Below are 20,194 nucleotides of genomic sequence, written 5' to 3' on the forward strand. Positions count from 1 at the left end.
AGTTGTTGAGAGTTGTTAGATTCTGTTAGCAGATCAACTATAAGATTTGTAACTGTTGTATTGTAAAACGATTCTTGATTCTTCTGAATGAAAGATTGGTTGAGTTCCTCATCTTTTCCTCTGTATTTTCTTTTTTCCATTTTTTATCACAACAAAAACCCTTAGTGCCTTGTTTGTAGCCAAGAAATATACATTTTCTGGCTCTAAGATCAAACTTAGTTCTGCCTGCAAGAAGAGTAGATGCATAACATAATAAACCAAAGACTCTAAGCTGAAGATAATCAGGTGAAGCAAGATATAAAAGATGAAAAGGTGTTTTATTTTGTAGGAGAGGTGTAGGTAACCTATTGATAAGAAACACTACATGAAGAATGGAATAGGACCAAAAAAGTTTGGGCAGTTTAGATTGAAACAGCAAAGCCCTAGCAACATTCAAAATATGCTGATGTTTACTTTCAACAATAGCATTCTGTTGAGGTGTTTCAACACATGTAGTTTGATGCAAAATTCCTTTTTGAGCATAAAAATCAGACATTAAGAATTCAGGACCATTGTCACTCCTAATGGCTTTAACTTTGGCATCAAATTGAGTTTCTGCCATTTGAATGAAAAACTGTAAATGATGTCTAGTTTCAGATTTGGATTTCATCAAAAAAACCCATGTGTATCTACTATAATCATCAACAATAGTGAGAAAGTATTTAAATCCATTTATTGAAACAATAGAGAAAGGTCCCCAGATGTCTACATGAACAAGCTCAAAAGGCTTAAGAGACTTAGAGTCACTAACTGGAAATAATAATTTCCTTTGCTTTGCCAAATGACAAATATCACAGGCATGACAATTATTATTAAAAACAGTAATAAAAGGACAAGAAGAATGAAGAATAGATAGCCTTGAGGCAGATGGATACCCAAGTCTATAGCGCCAGATGTTAAAGTTGGTATGTGTAGTGTTGACAACAATTGTAGTAGAAGAAGTAGATCTGATGTGAGGATTGACTAGGGTATACAAGCCTTCCTTTGCCTCAGCTATACCAATCGTCCTCCAAGTATTCATTTCCTGGATAAAATAACGAGTATTTTGAAAAATTAAGCAAAAAGCAAGGGAAGAAGTGAGTTTTGTGACAGAAATTAAATTGAAAGTGAACTGAGGAATATAGAGAACATCATGCAAAAATTGGGTTAATTTTCTTGTATGAAGTAAAGGAGGACAATGAAAAACATATGTGATCTGTGGCTCCTGTGTCAAGGATCCATAGATTAGACCTGGATATGCAACTAAGGACAAGAGAATTACCTAGAGATGAAGAAGCTAAAGTATTACCAGTTGTAACTTGGTTAGAGGTATGAATAGCTGTTAAATTTGGAGGTTGGATTAAAGCCAATAACTGCTGAATCTGCTCTTGAGTAAAAGGCACACTTTGAATACTTGGTGAATTAACTTGGATTGTTATATTATCTGTATTTCCAGATGACTGATCTTCAACAGTAACTTGATTAGCAGAAGAGCCAGAATTCTTAAATTTGTATCCAGGAGGAAATCCATGCTTCTTATAGCACGTATCTACTGTATGCCTTTGTTTTTCACAATAGGTACACACCTTCACATTACTAGAATTGCCAGAAAAATTCTTATTAAACTGATATTGATTTGTAATGTTTTGACCCCTGCCATAGCTATAACCACTTCCTTTCTGAAATCCATTATCAGTGAAATCATCACTCATTAGTTTAGTATTAACCAATGCTTTAGAACTAAAATCCTCCCCAAGATCCATTTGTCTCTCTTGTTGAACAGTTAATGAGAAAACCTTATTAATAGAAGGTAGAGAATCCAGAAGCATGATCTGAGATCTTACATTAGCAAATCTGTCGTTTAATCCCTTAAGAAAATGAATCACATAATCATTTCTTTAATAAGTCTCAAAAATACCAATTGCACCACAAGAACATGGATTAGGGCATGAACAGACAGGAACAGGTAAAAAATTCAACAATTCCTCCCAAAGAATCTTGAATTCTGTGAAATATTCAATGACAAACAAATCACCTTGCTTGAATCCATAGATCTCCTCTTGAAGATCTGAAATTCGGAAGATATCTCCCTGTGAAAACCTTTCCCTCAGATCTTTCCAAACATCAGAAGCTTTATCGATCCATAAGATGCTTTGTGCAATAGCCGGTGACAATGATCTTGTAATCCAAGATAAAACCATCATATTACACTTTTCCCAGGCTGGATACATCAGATCTGTAATAGGAGGAACAGTTATTATGCCATCAATGAACTTGATTTTGTTCTTCAAGACTAGTGACATTCTCATTGCCCTAGACCAAGAATGATAATTCTTTCCTGTGAGAACTGGAAAAACTAGAACTAATGCTGGATTTTCATTTGGATGAAGATAAAAAGGATTTGATGGATTTTGGAGGTAATCATTTGTTGTATTTGTCATTTCGAAGGAAAAAAATATTACAGAGAAAATTGCGAAAGAAGATTAAAGAAAAGAAAGCTCTGATACCATATTAGATTTGTATGGAAGAGAAAACTGAATCAATCGAATTAAGGAGCTGAGCTCAAAGTCTTATATACAAGAAGTTAAGCTAACCAACTAGAGTAGCGAGAAATAACAACTTCTCAACTAAGCTAACTGAACTACAACTGAGCTACCTAACAAACAGTAACAAACTAAGCTGAAATAAGTTATACAATAACTGCCAGTAAATCACACTATCCATTCTCTATATCATGTGGTAAAAGATGAACCATCGACATTCCATTTGAGCCAATTTGGAGTAGGAGGTAGCCAAGAGAAACTGGGGCGAGAGGTTGGAGTGGAATTAGACCAGCACCTTACACCTACTGAAGAGATAACCATGTTTAAAACTGTGTATGGAAAATGAACATCCATCGCTTTCATCCATACAGCCACATGGTGAATGGGTCAAAGAACATAAATCCACAGTAGAAATCCTTTTCACTGAACACTTTTCCATTCCCAGCTAGCCAAATAGACCATAGAAGCCAAAGTTTACTTAGAGACCCAAAACTTTACTTGGAACTTCCCAATTGCCAAATTTTTCCATTCAAGCAAAAGCAAAGAAATAGAGCTAGGAACACAAGTGTGAACACCCCACTGGTTAAGGAACTATCCCCATACAAGCTATGATGACTTGCAATGAAGAAAAATGTGAGAAACTGTTTCTCCATCAGAATTGCATCTCGGACAAGTATTTTGGGATGGCGGAATGATTCCCAAATGACACAACCAGTCTTTAGAGCATAATCTTCCATGACTTATCAACCAAACCAGCGTTTCAACCTTCGGTGGAGCAACCTCGAGCCATTTAAAGGATGTGTATTGTTACGTTTCATAAGAAGAGGCTAGAAGGCATTTATACAATGACTTAACAAAAAAGATTCCATTCTTCTTCAGCTCGCAAATAAGGCGATCATTTCTAAAATCACACAATTTGGTAGTACAAATATCAGCCAAAAGTTGCGCTAAGAGATGAATTTCCCATTCAAACAAATTTCGCCTCCAAATGAACCTCCGTTCCCAATTGCCATTCTCCCATCCTCCTAAGTTAGTTACCACTGCATCTTGATTATTAGCAAGATTGAATAATCTTGTAAAAGCAAACTTGAGAGGCGTGCTCCCAATCCACTTATCATGCTAGAATTTCATTGAACCTCCGTTACCAATAGCAAACCTGATATGCTGCAAAATAGAGAAATTAGAGCCACCCGAACATACCTATTGGTAGTGTGTCCGCAAGTGCACGGGTCACAGTAGTATAGTTTTAAAAAATGATATCGATCCCACGAGGAATTGTGCTTAAATTGGAAATAAAAGGAAAAGCTAATTAGAATGGTAAAATTTAAAGATATTAAAAATGAAATTTAAAATTGAAATTGGTATTTGAGAAATTTAAACTAAATCAAACAATTAACTAAATTAATTAAACTAGATTATCAAAATTTAATTTGAAATTTCTATTTATGAAATTGGGAAGAATTAAATTTAAATTCAATAAAAATTAAAGTGATTCTAGAGATTGAATTTTTCATATTGTTTGCATGTGGTTTATCCCCAATTTAGCCAAACATATGAGAATTGTAATTTTGAGGGAAATCAATTCTTAAATCTTTGAAACCTTTTTCAAGCATTTCAAAGTTGGTATTCATTAAATCAAACCCTGTTTTCACTTTATTTCAAACCTAACAAAAACCTAATTAAAGCTCTAATTGATTTTGGAAAGTCCCCTTAATCCTCTTAGCTTATCTCTAACACCAAGAAAACTAAGTTTATTGCAAGATTATCTATCCCAAATATTTACTTTTCAGTCCATCTATTAAGGATTAAAGCTTAACTTAATGAGCGCCCATTCATCAAGCAAGGCAACAAGCTCACAAGCAATAAATCAAAATGTAATAAACCTCATTTAAATGACTAAATTAGTTCAAAACCACAATACAAAGCAATATTTACAAACTCATCTTTAGAATCTCAAACAACTACTCACAAATCATAGTTTCAAGTTAAACCCAAGTGTAGAAATGAAGAAATAATGAAAATCTAAGTTAAGGAATAGAAAAACCCAGAAGAATGCTGATGAATCTGCTGCTGGAGAGTGCAGAAAATGGCCTCTGCTACTGCTGGAAAATAGTTCCCGTCCTCCTCTCTTTCTCTCCTTCTTTCTTGCCAAAAATGCCTCTTTTCCTTCTTGTGGAAAGAAATAGATAAAGGAGGTTTTATATGGGTCAGAGATCTGCCCTAGAATGGGTAAAAAGGTGGAAGATTCCAGAGAAAGTGAGGTATAAAATCAGAGTAACGAAAATGCCATGTCAGCCATTTCCAGTAAAAATGACATAAGCTGAATCGGTTGTGTCGCGGGTTGTGTCGCAGGTTGTGAAACCAGCTGCCTGAGAAAAACAGCATATCTGACGATCGACACAACCTATGGCATAAGCTAAATCGGTTGTGCTACAGGTTGTGCAGCTCTCGGCCATTTTTAACTCAACTTCAAAATTTTTGCAATTCAACTTTAATTTCCTCCAAATGGCTGCTCTGATCAAAATACACCAAATTTCTTCAAATTTAACCTACAAAACAAATAAATTCCAAAAATTAAACTAAGAAGTGTAAAATTGTAAAATTGACTAAATATATGTTAATATTTATAGTAATAGCTATGAACAAGGGTAAATTATGTGCAAAAATCTTACCTAAATGATGATATAAAATGCATGCATCAAATTCCCCCATTCTCAAACTCTTGCTTGTCCTCAAGCAAAATTTCATTAAAACTCATTTGGAAGGGAATAGAATCAGTCTTTGAAAATACAAAAATCACTAATCCAAACCACCAACTTACCTCTAGCCACCAACATTCCAAGTTCCCACCAGCGAAGCGCAAAGAATGAAGCAATCACTCTCAACAATTATAGAATAGCTAAGAATTAACCAATCAACCCAAGCAACAAATACCAATCAGCTACAAGAGTCAATTGTGCCAAAACAATACCTAAATGAAATAGATAGCCAATGTGTCTCAAATAGATGGTGAGTAATGTATGGAGGATTATATTGCCAAACCCATATGCAAGTATAAAAGATCTAACTCCACTAATGTAACAAGCATTTTTCAAAGAATCATTAGGTCTTTTTAAGGGTTGTAATAAGGTCCAATAGGGTAAAATTATGGTTAACAAAGAAAGGGAATAAGGAAAACAAAATATGAGAATAATATTAATCATGAAACTCAAAGTGCATCCAATTTTTTTTTTTTTATCAAGAGGAAAGAAATTCACGATGAATCTCAAGTGCTATTATAATGATTATATAAATGGACTACTTTTTATACTTTATTTTATTTTATTTTATTTATATTTTTTTTTATTTTTTTGATTTTGTATGTGTCCCTATTTCATGTTACACCCAAAATTACCTTTGGGATATTTTGGTGACCCCCTTTTTTTTTATCAACTTTTCACAATTACTTTAGCTCTTTACAAGATGTTTCAATCCTTCAAGTTTTTTTTATATCATTATTTATTTATTTATTATTATTTTATGCACTTAATTGCTAAAATATTATTCTCATAAATAGGTGGTAGTGTTTAAGTTTTATGGCTAGGTAAATGATTTGGGTTCCAAAGAAATTAGGGAATTAAGGTTCAAGGGGGTTTGCAAGGGTTGAAATGAAATTAAGGTAGGTTAAGGATAAATGTGAGGTTTAAAATATGAAGGAATGCCTAAATCATATTCTTATCAAATGCAAGTTAAAAATTTCGCTTTGAAAGATCTAATATGCTTGTTCTAGGAATGGTGAGTCGAAGAGGACCATTTTCTTCCTTAAAGGCTTATTCAGACACTCAAAAACTCAAAATAACTAATCAGAATCTGCATACCTAGATAAATATATTAATTTTCAGCTATTAAGTAAGAGAAAGAATAATGCTTAAGACTTTGTACCCAGCTGGAACTTTCATTCCACTAACCATCTAAAGGCAAGTTGGATTGCTTGAATAAGCAACTTCTGGAATTTAAAGGCTGGTTTAAAAATCTAAAAATTTTAAATGAACAAATGAAATGCATGAATGTATAAATGTATAATCAACCTATATGCAACTAAGTATGCATAACTAAGTGTATGAAGCTATATGTAGTGTATATAAGTGAAAATGTATAAGTATGAAGTAATGAATGAATATGTCACTATGTGCAAGTGAAAAGGAAAAATAATTTTTGCAAAAAATTTACCCTCTCCCCCATACTCAGAATGAAAATTGTCCTCAATGTTAAAAGATTGCAAGGAATGGGATAATTTGGCGATATGTACAGATAATGGTTGGCTCATATGTGTATAAAGAATTATTACCTTGTTTCATAAGTGATTGTGCTAAAAATGACACAAGCTGAGATAAGAATTGTTACCTCATTAAAGGTGCAGCCAATTTAATTAAATAAAATTTAGACAGCTGCTGCACTCATTGCAAAAGAAACAGTGGAATGGAATCCATTAAATCAATTAAACTCAAGAAGTTGAAATAGGGAGGTTAAGCTCAAAAATATAACCACGAAGTGAAATTCCGAAGCAGCACATAAAAGCAAATGAGCAAAGCATTAAAGATTCAAAAGAAAAATATACTTATGAGCAACTAAAAAAAAATATACTGAATAAGCAAATGTTTCAAATAAAAGAAAAGCAACATAAGCAAAATATTAACTAAACCAGTCACTAAAAACACTAATTAATGAAGCAACTAAAATAAAGACATTAAATGTTTTTTTTTTTTTAATCAAAATGGGTTAGTGGGCTTTTTGGGCTTGGGGTGGTTGCGGGCCCATTCTGGTGAAGTGTGTTGTCAACCTGCAAAACCAAATAAACGACACAAGTTAGAACACAAGGATGGAGGTTGTGCCGGAAGTTATGAAATTTGCTGCACAAATTGTGCCCAGTGAACACAAGCGATGACACAACCAAAATCGGTTATGCTACAGGTTGTGAAATAATCTACCCAAATTGCGCCCAGTGAACACAAGCGATGACATAACCAAAACGATTGTGCTGCAAGTTGTGAAATAATCTGCCCAAATTGTGCCCAGTGAACACAAGCGATGACACAACCTAAACCATTGTGCTGCAGGTTGTGAAATAATCTGCCCAAATTGCGCCCAGTGAACACAAGCGATGACACAACCAAAATCGGTTATGCCGCAGGTTGTGAAATAATCTGCCCAAATTGCGCCCAGTGAATACAAGCGACGACACAACTAAAATCGGTTATGCCGCAGGTTGTGAAATCTGCTGCCCAAATTTGACAAAATTACATAGTACCTTTGAGTTGACCAAATAAGAACGGAATTTATTGAGTGCAAATACTACCACAAGGAACTCCTTTTCAGTTGTAGCATAATTAACTTGAGCTTCATCAAGGGTTCAGCTTGCATAGTAAATGGCATAAGGTTTTCTATCTTTTCGCTGGCCAAGGACAGCTCCAACAGTAAAGTCGCTTGCATCACACATGATTTCGAATAGCAAAGTCCAATCCGGGGGTTGCATGATAGGAGCTATTGTTAATGCCGTCTTTAACCTGCAAAAAGAAACCATACAATCTTGATTAAAATCAAATTTAACATCATGATTCAAAAGATTTGTTAAGGGTTTAGCAAGTTTAGAAAAATCCTGAATAAATCGCCGGTAAAACCCGGCATGTCCAAGAAAACTCCGCACTCCTTTGACAGTGGTTGGAGGGGGCATTTTTTCAATAATTTCTATTTTGGCTCTATCTACTTCAATTCTCCTGTTTGAGATCAAATGCCCTAAAAGGATCCCCTCTTGGACCATAAAGTGGCATTTTTCCCAAATTCAACACTAGATCATTATCAGCACACCTCTGCAAGATTTTAGACAAATTATTCAAGCATGAATCAAAATTAGTGCCATATACTGAAAAGTCATCCATGAAGACCTCCATAATTTCTTCAATAAAATAAAAAAAATGGCCATCATGCACCTTTGAAAGGTGCCAGGCGCATTACACAATCCGAATGGCATCCTTCGATAGGCAAAGGTGCCATAGGGACAGGTAAAGGTAGTTTTTTCTTGGTCATCACGATGGATTGGAATTTGAAAGAAATCAGAATATCCATCTAAGTAACAAAAGAAAGAATGCTTGGCTAATCTCTCTAACATTTAATCCATAAAAGGAAGGGGAAAATGGTCTTTTCCTGTAGCATTGTTCAACTTCCTATAGTCTATGCACATTCTCCAACTCAGTGATTCTAGTGGGTATCAATTCATTATTCTCATTTTTAACAACTGTCACCCCACCTTTTTTTGGTACAACATGCACAGGACTCACCCACTCACTGTCAGAAATGGGGTAGATAATTCCAGCAGCTAGTAATTTTAGGATTTCCTTTTTCACAACATCCTTCATTGTAGGGTTCAATCTTCTTTGGTGTTCAATGGAAGGTTTACTATTTGGCTCTAGGAAAATCCCATGCAAGCAAACTGTTGGACTAATTCCCTTTATACCATCAATTGCATAACCCAAAACTCTTCGATATTTTCTTAAAACTCTCAACAATTTTTCATTCTCAATATCAAAGATGCATTAATTATAACAGGATATGTTCTATTGGGTCCAAGAAAAGCATACCTGAGGTTGGAAGGAAGAGGTTTAAGATCTACCTTTGGGGTATCCTCTACCTTTAATGATGGTGGTTTAATCTCCAAAGTTTGCACTTCTTGAAGCTGAAAATTTGTGGCTTCAGGATGTGGTGGAGAGCTCTCCAAGTGTTGTGCAAAAGCAGCTATGTTGTGATTGTCATCATCAATGCTCCCACCATGGACTAAGCAATTTTCAAGTGGGTCTTGTGGATAGCTTTTTCTGAAATGCTCTTGAACAATCTCATCAATAATGTCTACCCGCAAACAAGACTCAACTTCTTCATGTTTCCTTTTCATGGCTGGATTGATGTTGAATATCATTTGATCATCTCCCACTCTAAGTGTCAATTTCTCACCCTTTACATCAATTAATGCACCAGCTGTTGCCAAAAAGGGTCTTCCCAATAAGATAGGAACTTTTGTGTCTTCTTCCATATCTAAAATGACAAAGTCCACCAGAATGTAGAATTTTCCAACCTTGATAGGCACATTTTCTAGAATGCCTTCTAGATACTTAATTGAACGGTCAGCTAATGAAAGATACATGTTTGTAGGCTTCAACTCTCCCATATTCAACTTCTCATATATTGAAAGTGGCATTAGGCTAACACTAGCTCCAAGATCACATAAGGCATTTGCCACACAATTATCACCTATATGATAAGGAATGGAAAACATACCCGGATCTTTGAGTTTGGGAGGTAACTTCTTCTGAATTATAGCATTGCATTGCTCTCCCAAGTTGATGGTGTCATAATCTTCTAGCCTTCTCTTGTTGTTAAGAATCTCCTTCAAAAACTTGGCATAACTTGGCATTTGGGATAGTGCCTCAGTGAATGGCACATTGATATACAACTTCTTTAGCACTTCAAGGAATTTGCCAAATTGTTTGTCTAGCTTATGCTTGATGAATCTTTGAGGGTAGGGAAGGGTGGACTTGTAAGGCTCAGGTAGGATGTATGGTTTCTCTCCCTCATCTTGCTCACTTTTGCTTTCTTCTTCTTTTTCATTTTTCTTGCTCTCAACTAAATTTTCTTCTTTTGTGCCCTCTTTTTCTTCTCTCTTGTTTTCACTCTCTTGACCAACTTTCTTACCACTTCTCAAGGTCACAACCTTATATTATTCATGAGGGTTTTGTGGTTAGCTAGGTAATTTCCCATAGGATTTGCTTCCTGATGAGCTTGCTTGTTGAGCCAATTGAGTCTCCAACATTCGATTGTGAACTTGTGATTGATCTATGGTTTGTCTCATGTGTTGCATTTCTTCCTCCAATTTGCTATTCATCTTGCTTTGTTCAGCAAAAAATTTCTCCATCATGCTTTCCAAGGTTGGCTTCGGTTCATGAGGTGGAAGGGATTGTTGTGCTATTGCTTGATATCCAGGTTGTGGCTGCCTTGTGGGCTGAAATTGAGGCTGAAATTGAGGTCTATTCTGCTGCATATACTGCTGGATATGAGCATAATTTGAGCTTTGGCCTTGTTGAGCAAAAGTTGCTTGTGGTCTCCATGTTGAGTTGTTCACATTAGAGTAAGAATTTCCCATAGGTTTCTATTGATAACCTCCTGCATAAGCAGCTCGTTCTTGCAAATAATCATCACCATAAGAAGAGTAATCAACTCCACAACTTTGAGTTCCATCTGTGAAGGCAACTTGTTGCATAGTTGTAGGAGTTGAGGTTGTTGCCTTTGTGCAAAAATCACTAAGAAGCTGAGTCAACTGATCAAATCTTGCATTCATGTAGCTAACTGAGTCAAGTTCATAAATCCCAGCCTTCTTTGGCTCAAGTGCTATAGGATTTCCCCACAAATGGGTAGTATGAGCAATCTTCTCTAATAGATCATAGCATTCTTCACTTGTCATTCTCATGAAATCTCCTCCTGCTTGTGAATCAATTGTGTTTCTTATGGCCGGAGTAACTCTGGTGTAGAAATTCTGAACAATCATCCATTTCGGTATTTCATGATGAGGACATTGCCTTTCAAGCTCCTTAAATCTCATCCAAGATTCATACAAAGTTTCATCATCTCTTGGCTTAAAAGCTACCATCAAATTCCTCAAATGAGTAGTCTTCCCAAGTAGGAAAAACTAAGATAGAAAAGCTTGAGATAGCTGCTCCTAAGTAGCTATAGTAGCTTATGGAAGTGAGTCATACCACTCCAATGCTGAATCTCGAAGAGAGAATGGAAATAAGGTGAGCCGATTCACTTTATCTGAAACTCCAAGTTGTCTTTGTGTGCCACATATCATCAAAAATTTCTTCAAATGAGAATGAGGATTTTCAAATGGACTACCTCCAAATTGTGAATTCTGAACCATTTGAATGAGACCAGTCTTTAACTCAAATTGATTAGCTCTAATGATAGGTCTATTATCTCTCACATCAGCACATCTAGGAAAAGCATAATCTAACATGGATCTTCTCCGAGGATCAATTTGATTAACAACTTCATTTTGCCTATTTTGCTCATTTCCTCTATTATCTCCACCAATAGCTCTATTTTGATTCTCCATATTTTCAATTGTCTCCTCTTGCTCAAATCTTTGTTGTTCTTCTTTTTTTGCTTCTTTTCTTCTATTGTATTCCTTTTTGTTGGCTCGACAGAATTTTTCAATTTCAGGTTTGAACAACAATTCAGTATCACTTGTGCTTTTCGATCGTCTCATAAACAAGAAAAGTACCTGGAAAAAAAAACACAAGGAACAGCAGTGAAAATAAAAGAAAATAAAAATTCTAATCAGCTTAAAACAATTAAAATCCAACTTAAAAATAAACAATTCCCCGGCAACGGCGCCAAAAACTTGGTAGTGTGTCCGCAAGTGCATGGGTCACAGTAGTATAGTTTTAAAAAAAAATATCGATCCCACAGGAAATTGTGTTTAAATTGGAAATAAAAGGAAAAGCTAATTAGAATGGTAAAATTTAAAGATATTAAAAATGAAATTTAAAATTGAAATTGGTATTTGAGGAATTTAAACTAAATCAAATAATTAACTAAATTAATTAAACTAGATTATCAAAATTTAATTTGAAATTTCTATTTATGAAATTGGGAAGAATTAAATCTAAATTCAATAAAAATTAAAGTGATTCTAGAGATTGGATTTTCTATATTGTTTGCATGTGGTTTATCCCCAATTTAGCCAAACATATGAGAATTGCAATTTTGAGGGAAATCAATTCTTAAATCTTTGAAACCTTTTTCAAGCATTTCAAAGTTGGTATTTATTAAATCAAACCCTGTTTTCACGGTATTTCAAACCTAACAAAAACCCAATTAAAGCTCTAATTGATTTTGGAAAGTCCCCTTAATCCTCTTAGCTTATCTCTAACACCAAGAAAACTAAGTTTATTGCAAGATTATCTATCCCAAATATTCACTTTTTAGTCAATCTATTAAGGATTAAAGCTTAACTTAATGAGCGCTCATTCATCAAGCAAGGCAACAAGCTCACAAGCAATAAATCAAAATGTAACAAACCTCATTTAAATGACTAAATCAGTTCAAAACCACAATACAAAGCAATATTTACAAACCCATCTCTAGAATATCAAATAACTACTCACAAATCATAGTTTCAAGTCAAACCCAAGTGTAGAAATGAAGAAATAATGAAAATCTAAGTTAAGGAATAGAAAAACCCAGAAGAATGCTGATGAATCTGCTGCTGGAGAGTGCAAAAAATGGCCTCTGCTGCTGCTGGAAAATAGTTTACGTCCTCCTCTCTTTCTCTTCTTCTTTCTTGCCAAAAATGCCTTTCTTCCTCCTTGTGGAAAGAAATAGATAAATGAGATTTTATATGGGTCAGAGATTTGCCCTAGAATGGGTAAAAAGGTGGAAGATTCAAGAGAAAGTGAGGTGTAAAATTAGAGTAACGAAAATGCCACGTTAACCATTTCCAGTAAAAATGACATAAGCTGAATCGGTTGTGTCGCGGGTTGTGTCGCGGGTTGTGTCGCGGGTTGTGAAACCTGCTGCCTGAGAAAAACAACATATCTAATGATCGACACAACCTGCGACATGAGCTAAATCGGTTGTGCTGCAGGTTGTGCAGCTCTCGGCCATTTTTAACTCAACTTCAAAATTTTTGCAATTCAACTTTAATTTCCTCCAAATGGCTGCTCTGTTCAAAATACACCAAATTTCTCTAAATTTAACCTACAAAACAAATAAATTTCAAAAATTAAACTAAGAAGTGTAAAATTGTAAAATTAACTAAATATATGTTAATATTTATAGTAATAGCTATGAACAAGGGTAAATTATGTACAAAAATCATACCTAAATGATAATATAAAATGCATGCATCACCTATCTTTGAATATCCGCCCATAGAGGGGAGAGCGAATTGCCCAAAGCCAGAGAGAGACAACATTTAGTTTGAAAAGAATATTTTGATCGAAGAACTTGCTCCGAAAGTGAATCCCTTTGTTGATTAAATCTCCAAAGCCATTTGAAAAGCAAGGCTTGATTGTGAATAGAAATATCTTTAACACCCAACCCACCACAATGCATGGGAAGAATCAAAGACAATGATTGTGTTTTGTAGTTTTAAACATTATTTTTGAATTCAATAAAAAAAATGATAATTAAGAAGCAGAACATCAAAGATCAGAACACTAAGCTAGAATTTACCATAAAATTTTAACTTACAGAGTAGCAAACCCACGCAAACCCACGTGATTTACATAAATTCAAACTAAAAACTTTAGATTAAAAAAGGGGCAGAAAAAAAAAATTATGATGAACCCAGGAACCAGGTAGTTGTTATTTATTCTGAGGTAGGCGCAGCAGCTGTTGAGCTATCGAGGAGGGTAGCTCTGCAGAGAGGGCAAGCGGTCCAAGAGTGAAGCCACCGATCAACACATTCTCCATGGAAAAAATGGTGGCACTGAGGCAATACCTTAAGTTTGTCACCATTTTCATACATAGCCAGACATATACTGCACTCAGAATTTGCACTTGGGCCAGGACTCGTGGAAGAATCATAGAACATGGTTGGCAATGCTTGGATCACGGTCGGGTGAAGGCCTCGAGGCTGATGAGACGTGCTTGTGGATAGTGTGTTGGAGGGCAAGTGGCGGTGGAGAAATCGGTGGCAGATCCATTCGAGGGTGAAGAAGAAGACGACGAGGAGGAATCCTGAAGCGATGACGATGATTATATAAAGGATAAGGCTGCTGTTGATTGTAAAATTCTTGTCATTTAAGCCGCTGGATTCCCATTGGAATTTTTGTGGTTGTGTTGACATCTAGGTATTAAAGAAGCTGATTTTATTGCGGTTCATAAAACACACAAAGCAAGCTTAAAATGAACCAGTTTCTTCGGGCATGCACCTCAATCTACCGAAGTTTCAAAATCGTTCTACTTGCATTTAACGTTGAATGTGCAAAAATTATGTTTTGCATGTCTAGCCAAATACGGAACTGTTGAAGGTGCAAAGATTGTGTGCAGCTAAAACAGTAAATTAAACTGCAGGGTGGTGACTGAACGCATGAACTGAACGCTTTGCTTCACGGGACTGACCCTTCAGCAAGTTTTAAAGAGCGCCACTGGTTGTTGGCTGCCATTGTGTTCTTCCTTGAATTAAAAAGTTAGTGCGACGATGCACTCACAAAGCCAGATATACGCTGAGATACTTGAGATAACAAAAAAAAAAAAAAAAACCCAACAACAACCCTCGTATGGATTAATTTCAAGATATGATTTTTCACATCAAATTCATGTAGGTTGTACACAAAACAGAACTCTTCTATCCACAAGCAAGACCTCTATTTCAATCTTTATGTAGAATCTTGCCCAGCATGTATTCTCTTTAATATATAGAATCACGTCTTGATGTTTCGTTTCCCTAGTAAAAAGGATTGCCTGAATGAAGCAACACAAAAACACAAGAAAGAAGTCCAAACTTAATGTTTTTTACCTTTATGTGAGAGCAATTGGCACTTGGACAAAAAGAATGAACGAAGGGAAAAGAAAATTTATGAAATAATAAAAAAGAAATTGAGATTTATGAACTGGTTTACTAGAGCAAAATTTTCATGGATACATGAGTGCAATTTAATTGGCACAGCCAGTATCAACCCATGAAATGCACTGTGTTTATTTTTCCCTGTTATGAACTTTCTACTTGAAAGGCTGAGAGTTGTGTGCTGAATATCTATCATAGAAAATACTCTTTATTCACAACAGCTCCATATATGCTTGTAGAAAAGCGCCTAGACGATGACATTGTATAACAAGCAAAACAAATTTGCACTAACATCACAAGAAATTTTCAACAAACTAGCAATACAAATAGGAAAAAAAAAAAAAAATACAAAGTTTGGCCTCTATTTCCTCAGCACAAGTTTAAGGTTCATTTTTTCTTGCACTATTGGCTCTACAAATGAGCATTGAGAGCTTATTTCTCTTCAACCTCTCTTATTAACAAGTTTCTTTGGCAACCTCCAGCGCCATTCATCCTCAGGTGAGGCAACAACAATATCAATTGAACTCTCACTGGTTGTAGAAATTTTCATGTGGTCCATAATCAACAATTAGACAAAACCCTTGAAAGCCTTAGGCCAATTTGAACCTCCTGAATCACATTTTGGAGGATAAAGAGAGATGATGCCTTTAAAGCATCAGGCCAAGATCCATCACAATATGTGGATTATCAAATTGAGAACATAAAAGAAAATATATGGATATAGCCAATGGAATAGAAAAACTTACAGATTAATTACAAGCTGTCAATTAGAGCAGCATGGAGAATCTGAAAGAAATGTGTCCAATAAAATTCCTCTCGCGTGCTTTTGCAATCCATGATATTCAGGTGAAATAGGAAATCAGAGGAAAATCTTGATTGAATCAATTGGCATTACGAGACAAACTCTTCAAATTAACCTATATTGATTACAATCTTTGACAAGGAAGACATGAGAAAATTTTGTAAAAGAAATGAAATTCATTTAAAGAGCAAACTCCAGGTTTTCTTGCAGGAGAAGGGTGAAAAGCAACAGCAACCAATTGGATTACGTTCTCTGAAAACTATGCTCATCAAATAAATTATATTAATTGATGTGGGAATTCACTTCAAATCAATATATATATATAAAATAAAGTTAAAGCACAAAAATAGTCTCAGAAAATTATGTCATTTGACTTATTAATATACTTAAAAACTTGCTATAGGTCACTTTTTTACAATCCACTTAATGATTTGTCAAATATCATAAATATTGATTATTTTAAAATTGAATTTATCCTTTTTAGTTTTAAAATTTAAATTTTTATTTTTATTTTTTTTTCTTTTTATCCATTTACTTCTTTCAAAGTAGTAACATTTTTGTTTTTGTCTTTATTTTTATTTTTTATACTTTAATTGCAATACATAAACTAATTTAAAATATAATACAAATCATTTATCAAAATTTAAAATTCAAAATGAAATCTTATTTATATCAGTTATTATTAAATAATTTATTTATTAATACTAAAAAATAAATTTATTTCTCATTTTTCTTGAATATTAAGTGTATGACTTATTAAAATATCTCACTTTTTTACCTACTAATAGTAGTAATTTATTTTTTTTATATTTTTAAATTTACATAATTATTTTTTATTATGTTTTATTTTTCAAATTCATTTTATTTATAATAATAAATTATTTTTCAAATTTTTTTATTGTGTGCATAATTATAGACTATACTTTAAAAAATAAATATTCTTATAAAAGATATAGAGTTTGAAAATAAAAAGATTAGAATAAATAGATTTTAGTAATTTATTTTTTAAATGTACTTTTTTTTTCCGAACATTCAATTTAAATAATTATTTTAAATACTAATCATTTCAAATAATCATTTTCTTAATATTCAATTCAATACTAGTCATTTTAAATAATCATTATCTCCATATCCTTATTTGTATATCATTTAATTTATATCTTTTGCCATGTGATATATCAATTAATCAATATTTTTTAATAAGCAGTATAATTTGTCAATTAACTTACATAAATTAGCAGAAAATAATAACAATTAGTTGACAAATGGCGTATTTTTAAGTTAATTATTTAAATAAATGTATTTATTTATAAGTTTATATGCATGTATCAACTTTAATTTATATATATATATATATATATATATATATATATATATATATATATATATATATGATTGTATTTTATTTTTATTTTTATTTTATTTTATTCTTTACATTAAATTTTATCAATGTGATAATTATTGAAAAATAAACTTTATTTTATAAAATATAAATTTATAATTGAAATTTCTTTAAATAATAATAAGATTTTTAGTGACCATATAATTAATTCTATCAGTAAAAAGTTAAAATCATTTCAGAGTATTTTAAAATTATTTAAAATTTTAAACATTAAAAATATGTTATTAAAATTATTTATTTGAAAAAAATTATACATATATATATATATTAACACAAATTTTCAAACCCATATCCATGATTTTAAAATCCAAACCCTGCATACAAAAACAGAAGCAGATTTCAAAAATAAAACTGTTGAGATATTTATGTGATAGAGTTTGTTTTTTTTTTTTTATGGATAGAGCTACCCAAGTGACTTTCAAAATGATCCTAAAAGAGAAATGGTAGCAGCTATATCCTCTTTATATATCTTTTGTTATTTCGTTCTTCACTGGTCTCTCCCTCTCCTTAGGTTCTTTAATTTCTGCAAATCCATAGTCTCAAGCAATACCAAAAATGGCCGGAGGTGTAATAACACCAGCAACTTCTGGAAAGGATTACCCTGGCAACCTCACTCGCTCTGTCATCATAACATGTGTAATTGCAGCTACTGGTGGTCTAATCTTTGGCTATGATCTTGGTATATCAGGTATAGCATTTCTTTCTTAATGTCAGCACTTTATATGTTCCTAAATTGTAAAATTAAAGAATGAGATTTCTTTTTATCTATACAGGTGGGGTTATTTCTATGGATTCGTTCTTGAAGAAGTTTTTTCCTGCTATATACGAGAAGCAACAATCAACTAAGCCATCAGATAACCAGTATTGCACGTTTAACGATCAGATATTGACGTTGTTTACCTCATCTTTATATCTGGCAGCCCTTTTTTCATCATTATGTGCTAGTACTATAACTAGGGTAATGGGACGGAGGGCTAGTATGTTTTTTGGTGGACTTCTTTTTGCTGCTGGTTCACTCTTTAATGGCTTTGCCAGCAAAGTCTGGATGCTTATTGTAGGTCGATTGTTATTGGGATTTGGTATCGGTTGTGCTAACCAGGTATAATTTCACTTTAGTATTGCATGCATCCAAAGTACAACAATAATCATTATTTTTTTTTTTTTGTTTTTTTACAGTCGGTTCCAATTTATCTCTCAGAAGTTGCTCCCTGCCGGTACCGAGGAGCCCTCAACCAGTTGTTCCAGTTGACCATAACAATTGGAATTCTTGTGGCTAATCTTTTGAATTATTTCTTCGCTAAGGTCGGAGGTTGGGGATGGAGATTGAGCTTAGGGGGTGCTATAGTTCCAGCATTCATAATTATGTTGGGATCATGTGTCCTTCCTGAGACACCTAATTCATTGATTGAGCGAGGGCATATTGATCAAGCCAAAAATAAACTTATTAAACTTCGTGGTGTGTCCAATGTTGACGAAGAGTTCAATGATCTAATAGCAGCCAGCGAGGCATCCAAGTTAGTGGAACACCCCTGGAGTAATATTACTAAGAGAAAGTACAGGCCCCAACTTACAATGGCTATTTGCATTCCTATGTTTCAACAACTCACTGGAATGAATATGATTGTCTTCTATGCTCCTGTTTTGTTTCAAACAATTGGTTTTAAAACTGAGGCCTCTCTCATGTCTTCTCTAATTACTGGTATCGTTAATTCTCTAGCAACCCTTGTTTCAATTTTCACCGTTGATAAGGTTGGGAGGAGAACTCTTTACCTTGAGGGAAGCATTCAATTGTTTATTTGCCAGGTGCATTACTTACTCTTTTTGTAATCCATTCTTGCATGTGTAGTTCCTAATATTCTAATATTTAAATTACATGTCTTAATCTACAGATTGTTGTAGCAATTGCGATTGGGGCTAAGTTTGGATTTGGTGGGAACCCTGGAGAATTGCCAAAGTTGTATGCAGCTTTTGTGGTGGTGGTCATATGTATTTTTGTTGCTGGCTTTGCATGGTCATGGGGGCCTTTATCTTGGTTGGTGCCTAGCGAAATCTTCCCACTAGAAATACGTTCAGCTGCACAAAGTATCACAGTCTCAGTCAACATGATCTTCACCTTCGTAATTGCGCAAGTTTTCACATTATTGCTTTGCAAATTGAGGTTTTTCATGTTCCTTTTGTTCGCTGTATTTATTGTGATTATGGCCATTTTCATGTACTATTTGTTGCCGGAGACAAAGGGTATCCCGATTGAAGAGATGGTCGTTGTGTGGAAGAGTCATCCTGTCTGGAAAAGCTACTTCGATCAATCTTCTGCTTCTGCTAGCCTTGAAATGGGCAACAAAGATAAAGATACCTGCTAAGTTTCTTGTCAAAATGTTGTTATTTTTAGTTGGGACTTGTTAGCTCTGGCTCGTTGTTTCTTGTTTTTTGTTCATAAAATTTGATGTTCCATGCAAAAATTGCATGGATGATTTTCCCTTTTCCTAAATGTTATGCAAGTTACTTAGATGCTTTCGTTTCTCCAAACCCAAATTCATCAAATGGTTATCGTAGAACACATTATTATAAATAATAATAATAATTTTAGATAATTCATAATATATAATTGAAAATAAATTTCAGGCAAACGAAAATTTTGTAGCTTCTTTATTTATAGCCATTGAAACTGGAATATCTTTGTTTCTGTAAATTATAACAATTTAAAAAAAAGCTAAAAAACAGTTAATTAGCTAGGAGAGAGGACAGTTAATAATTGATAATATTATTAGGGTTTTAATCTATACAACTAAAATCGTATGGCTCATATATAGCTGCTTTACTTTGGCTATATACTT

The 20,194-nt window shown here is 33.9% G+C and overlaps 3 protein-coding genes and 1 non-coding gene across 4 annotated transcripts; 2 read left to right on the plus strand and 2 right to left on the minus strand.

Moving 5' to 3' along the window:
- Positions 1-1,169: 1,169 nt before the first annotated feature.
- Positions 1,170-2,459, minus strand: LOC131182858 (uncharacterized). The gene is made up of 2 exons (XM_058152203.1): positions 1,977-2,459; positions 1,170-1,886 (listed from the first exon to the last, which is right to left on the minus strand). The coding sequence occupies exons 1-2, from the start codon at positions 2,457-2,459 to the stop codon at positions 1,170-1,172; spliced, it is 1,200 nt and encodes a 399-aa protein (XP_058008186.1).
- Positions 2,460-11,140: 8,681 nt separating this feature from the next.
- Positions 11,141-11,247, plus strand: LOC131183649 (small nucleolar RNA R71). The gene has a single exon (XR_009151689.1). It is a non-coding gene; the product is annotated as a small nucleolar RNA R71 (small nucleolar RNA).
- Positions 11,248-13,956: 2,709 nt separating this feature from the next.
- Positions 13,957-14,436, minus strand: LOC131182859 (RING-H2 finger protein ATL64-like). The gene has a single exon (XM_058152204.1). The coding sequence runs from the start codon at positions 14,434-14,436 to the stop codon at positions 13,957-13,959; it is 480 nt and encodes a 159-aa protein (XP_058008187.1).
- Positions 14,437-17,850: 3,414 nt separating this feature from the next.
- LOC110654762 (sugar transport protein 1-like) lies at positions 17,851-19,848 on the plus strand. Its single transcript, XM_021810865.2, has 4 exons — positions 17,851-18,048; positions 18,134-18,459; positions 18,537-19,163; positions 19,250-19,848. Exons 1-4 carry the CDS (start codon positions 17,916-17,918, stop codon positions 19,718-19,720), a joined length of 1,557 nt encoding a protein of 518 aa, XP_021666557.2. The 5' UTR covers positions 17,851-17,915; the 3' UTR covers positions 19,721-19,848.
- Positions 19,849-20,194: the final 346 nt, after the last annotated feature.

Source organism: Hevea brasiliensis, chromosome 9, assembly GCF_030052815.1.
Source record: "Hevea brasiliensis isolate MT/VB/25A 57/8 chromosome 9, ASM3005281v1, whole genome shotgun sequence".
Lineage (NCBI taxonomy): Eukaryota > Viridiplantae > Streptophyta > Magnoliopsida > Malpighiales > Euphorbiaceae > Hevea > Hevea brasiliensis.

What these genes read in the sequence shown, in the direction of transcription:
- LOC110654762 (XM_021810865.2), top strand. Translation starts at nt 17,916, where the DNA reads ATGGCCGGAGGTGTAATAACACCAGCAACTTCTGGAAAGGATTACCCT. An exon ending in GTATCGGTTGTGCTAACCAG is followed by an intron (nt 18,460 to 18,536) that starts GTATAATTTCAC and finishes GTTTTTTTACAG; the next exon opens with TCGGTTCCAATTTATCTCTC. An exon ending in TTCAATTGTTTATTTGCCAG is followed by an intron (nt 19,164 to 19,249) that starts GTGCATTACTTA and finishes CTTAATCTACAG; the next exon opens with ATTGTTGTAGCAATTGCGAT.
- LOC131182858 (XM_058152203.1), bottom strand. Translation starts at nt 2,459, where the DNA reads ATGACAAATACAACAAATGATTACCTCCAAAATCCATCAAATCCTTTT. An exon ending in TGAATTTTTTACCTGTTCCT is followed by an intron (nt 1,887 to 1,976) that starts GTCTGTTCATGC and finishes CATTTTCTTAAG; the next exon opens with GGATTAAACGACAGATTTGC.
- LOC131182859 (XM_058152204.1), bottom strand. Translation starts at nt 14,436, where the DNA reads ATGTCAACACAACCACAAAAATTCCAATGGGAATCCAGCGGCTTAAAT.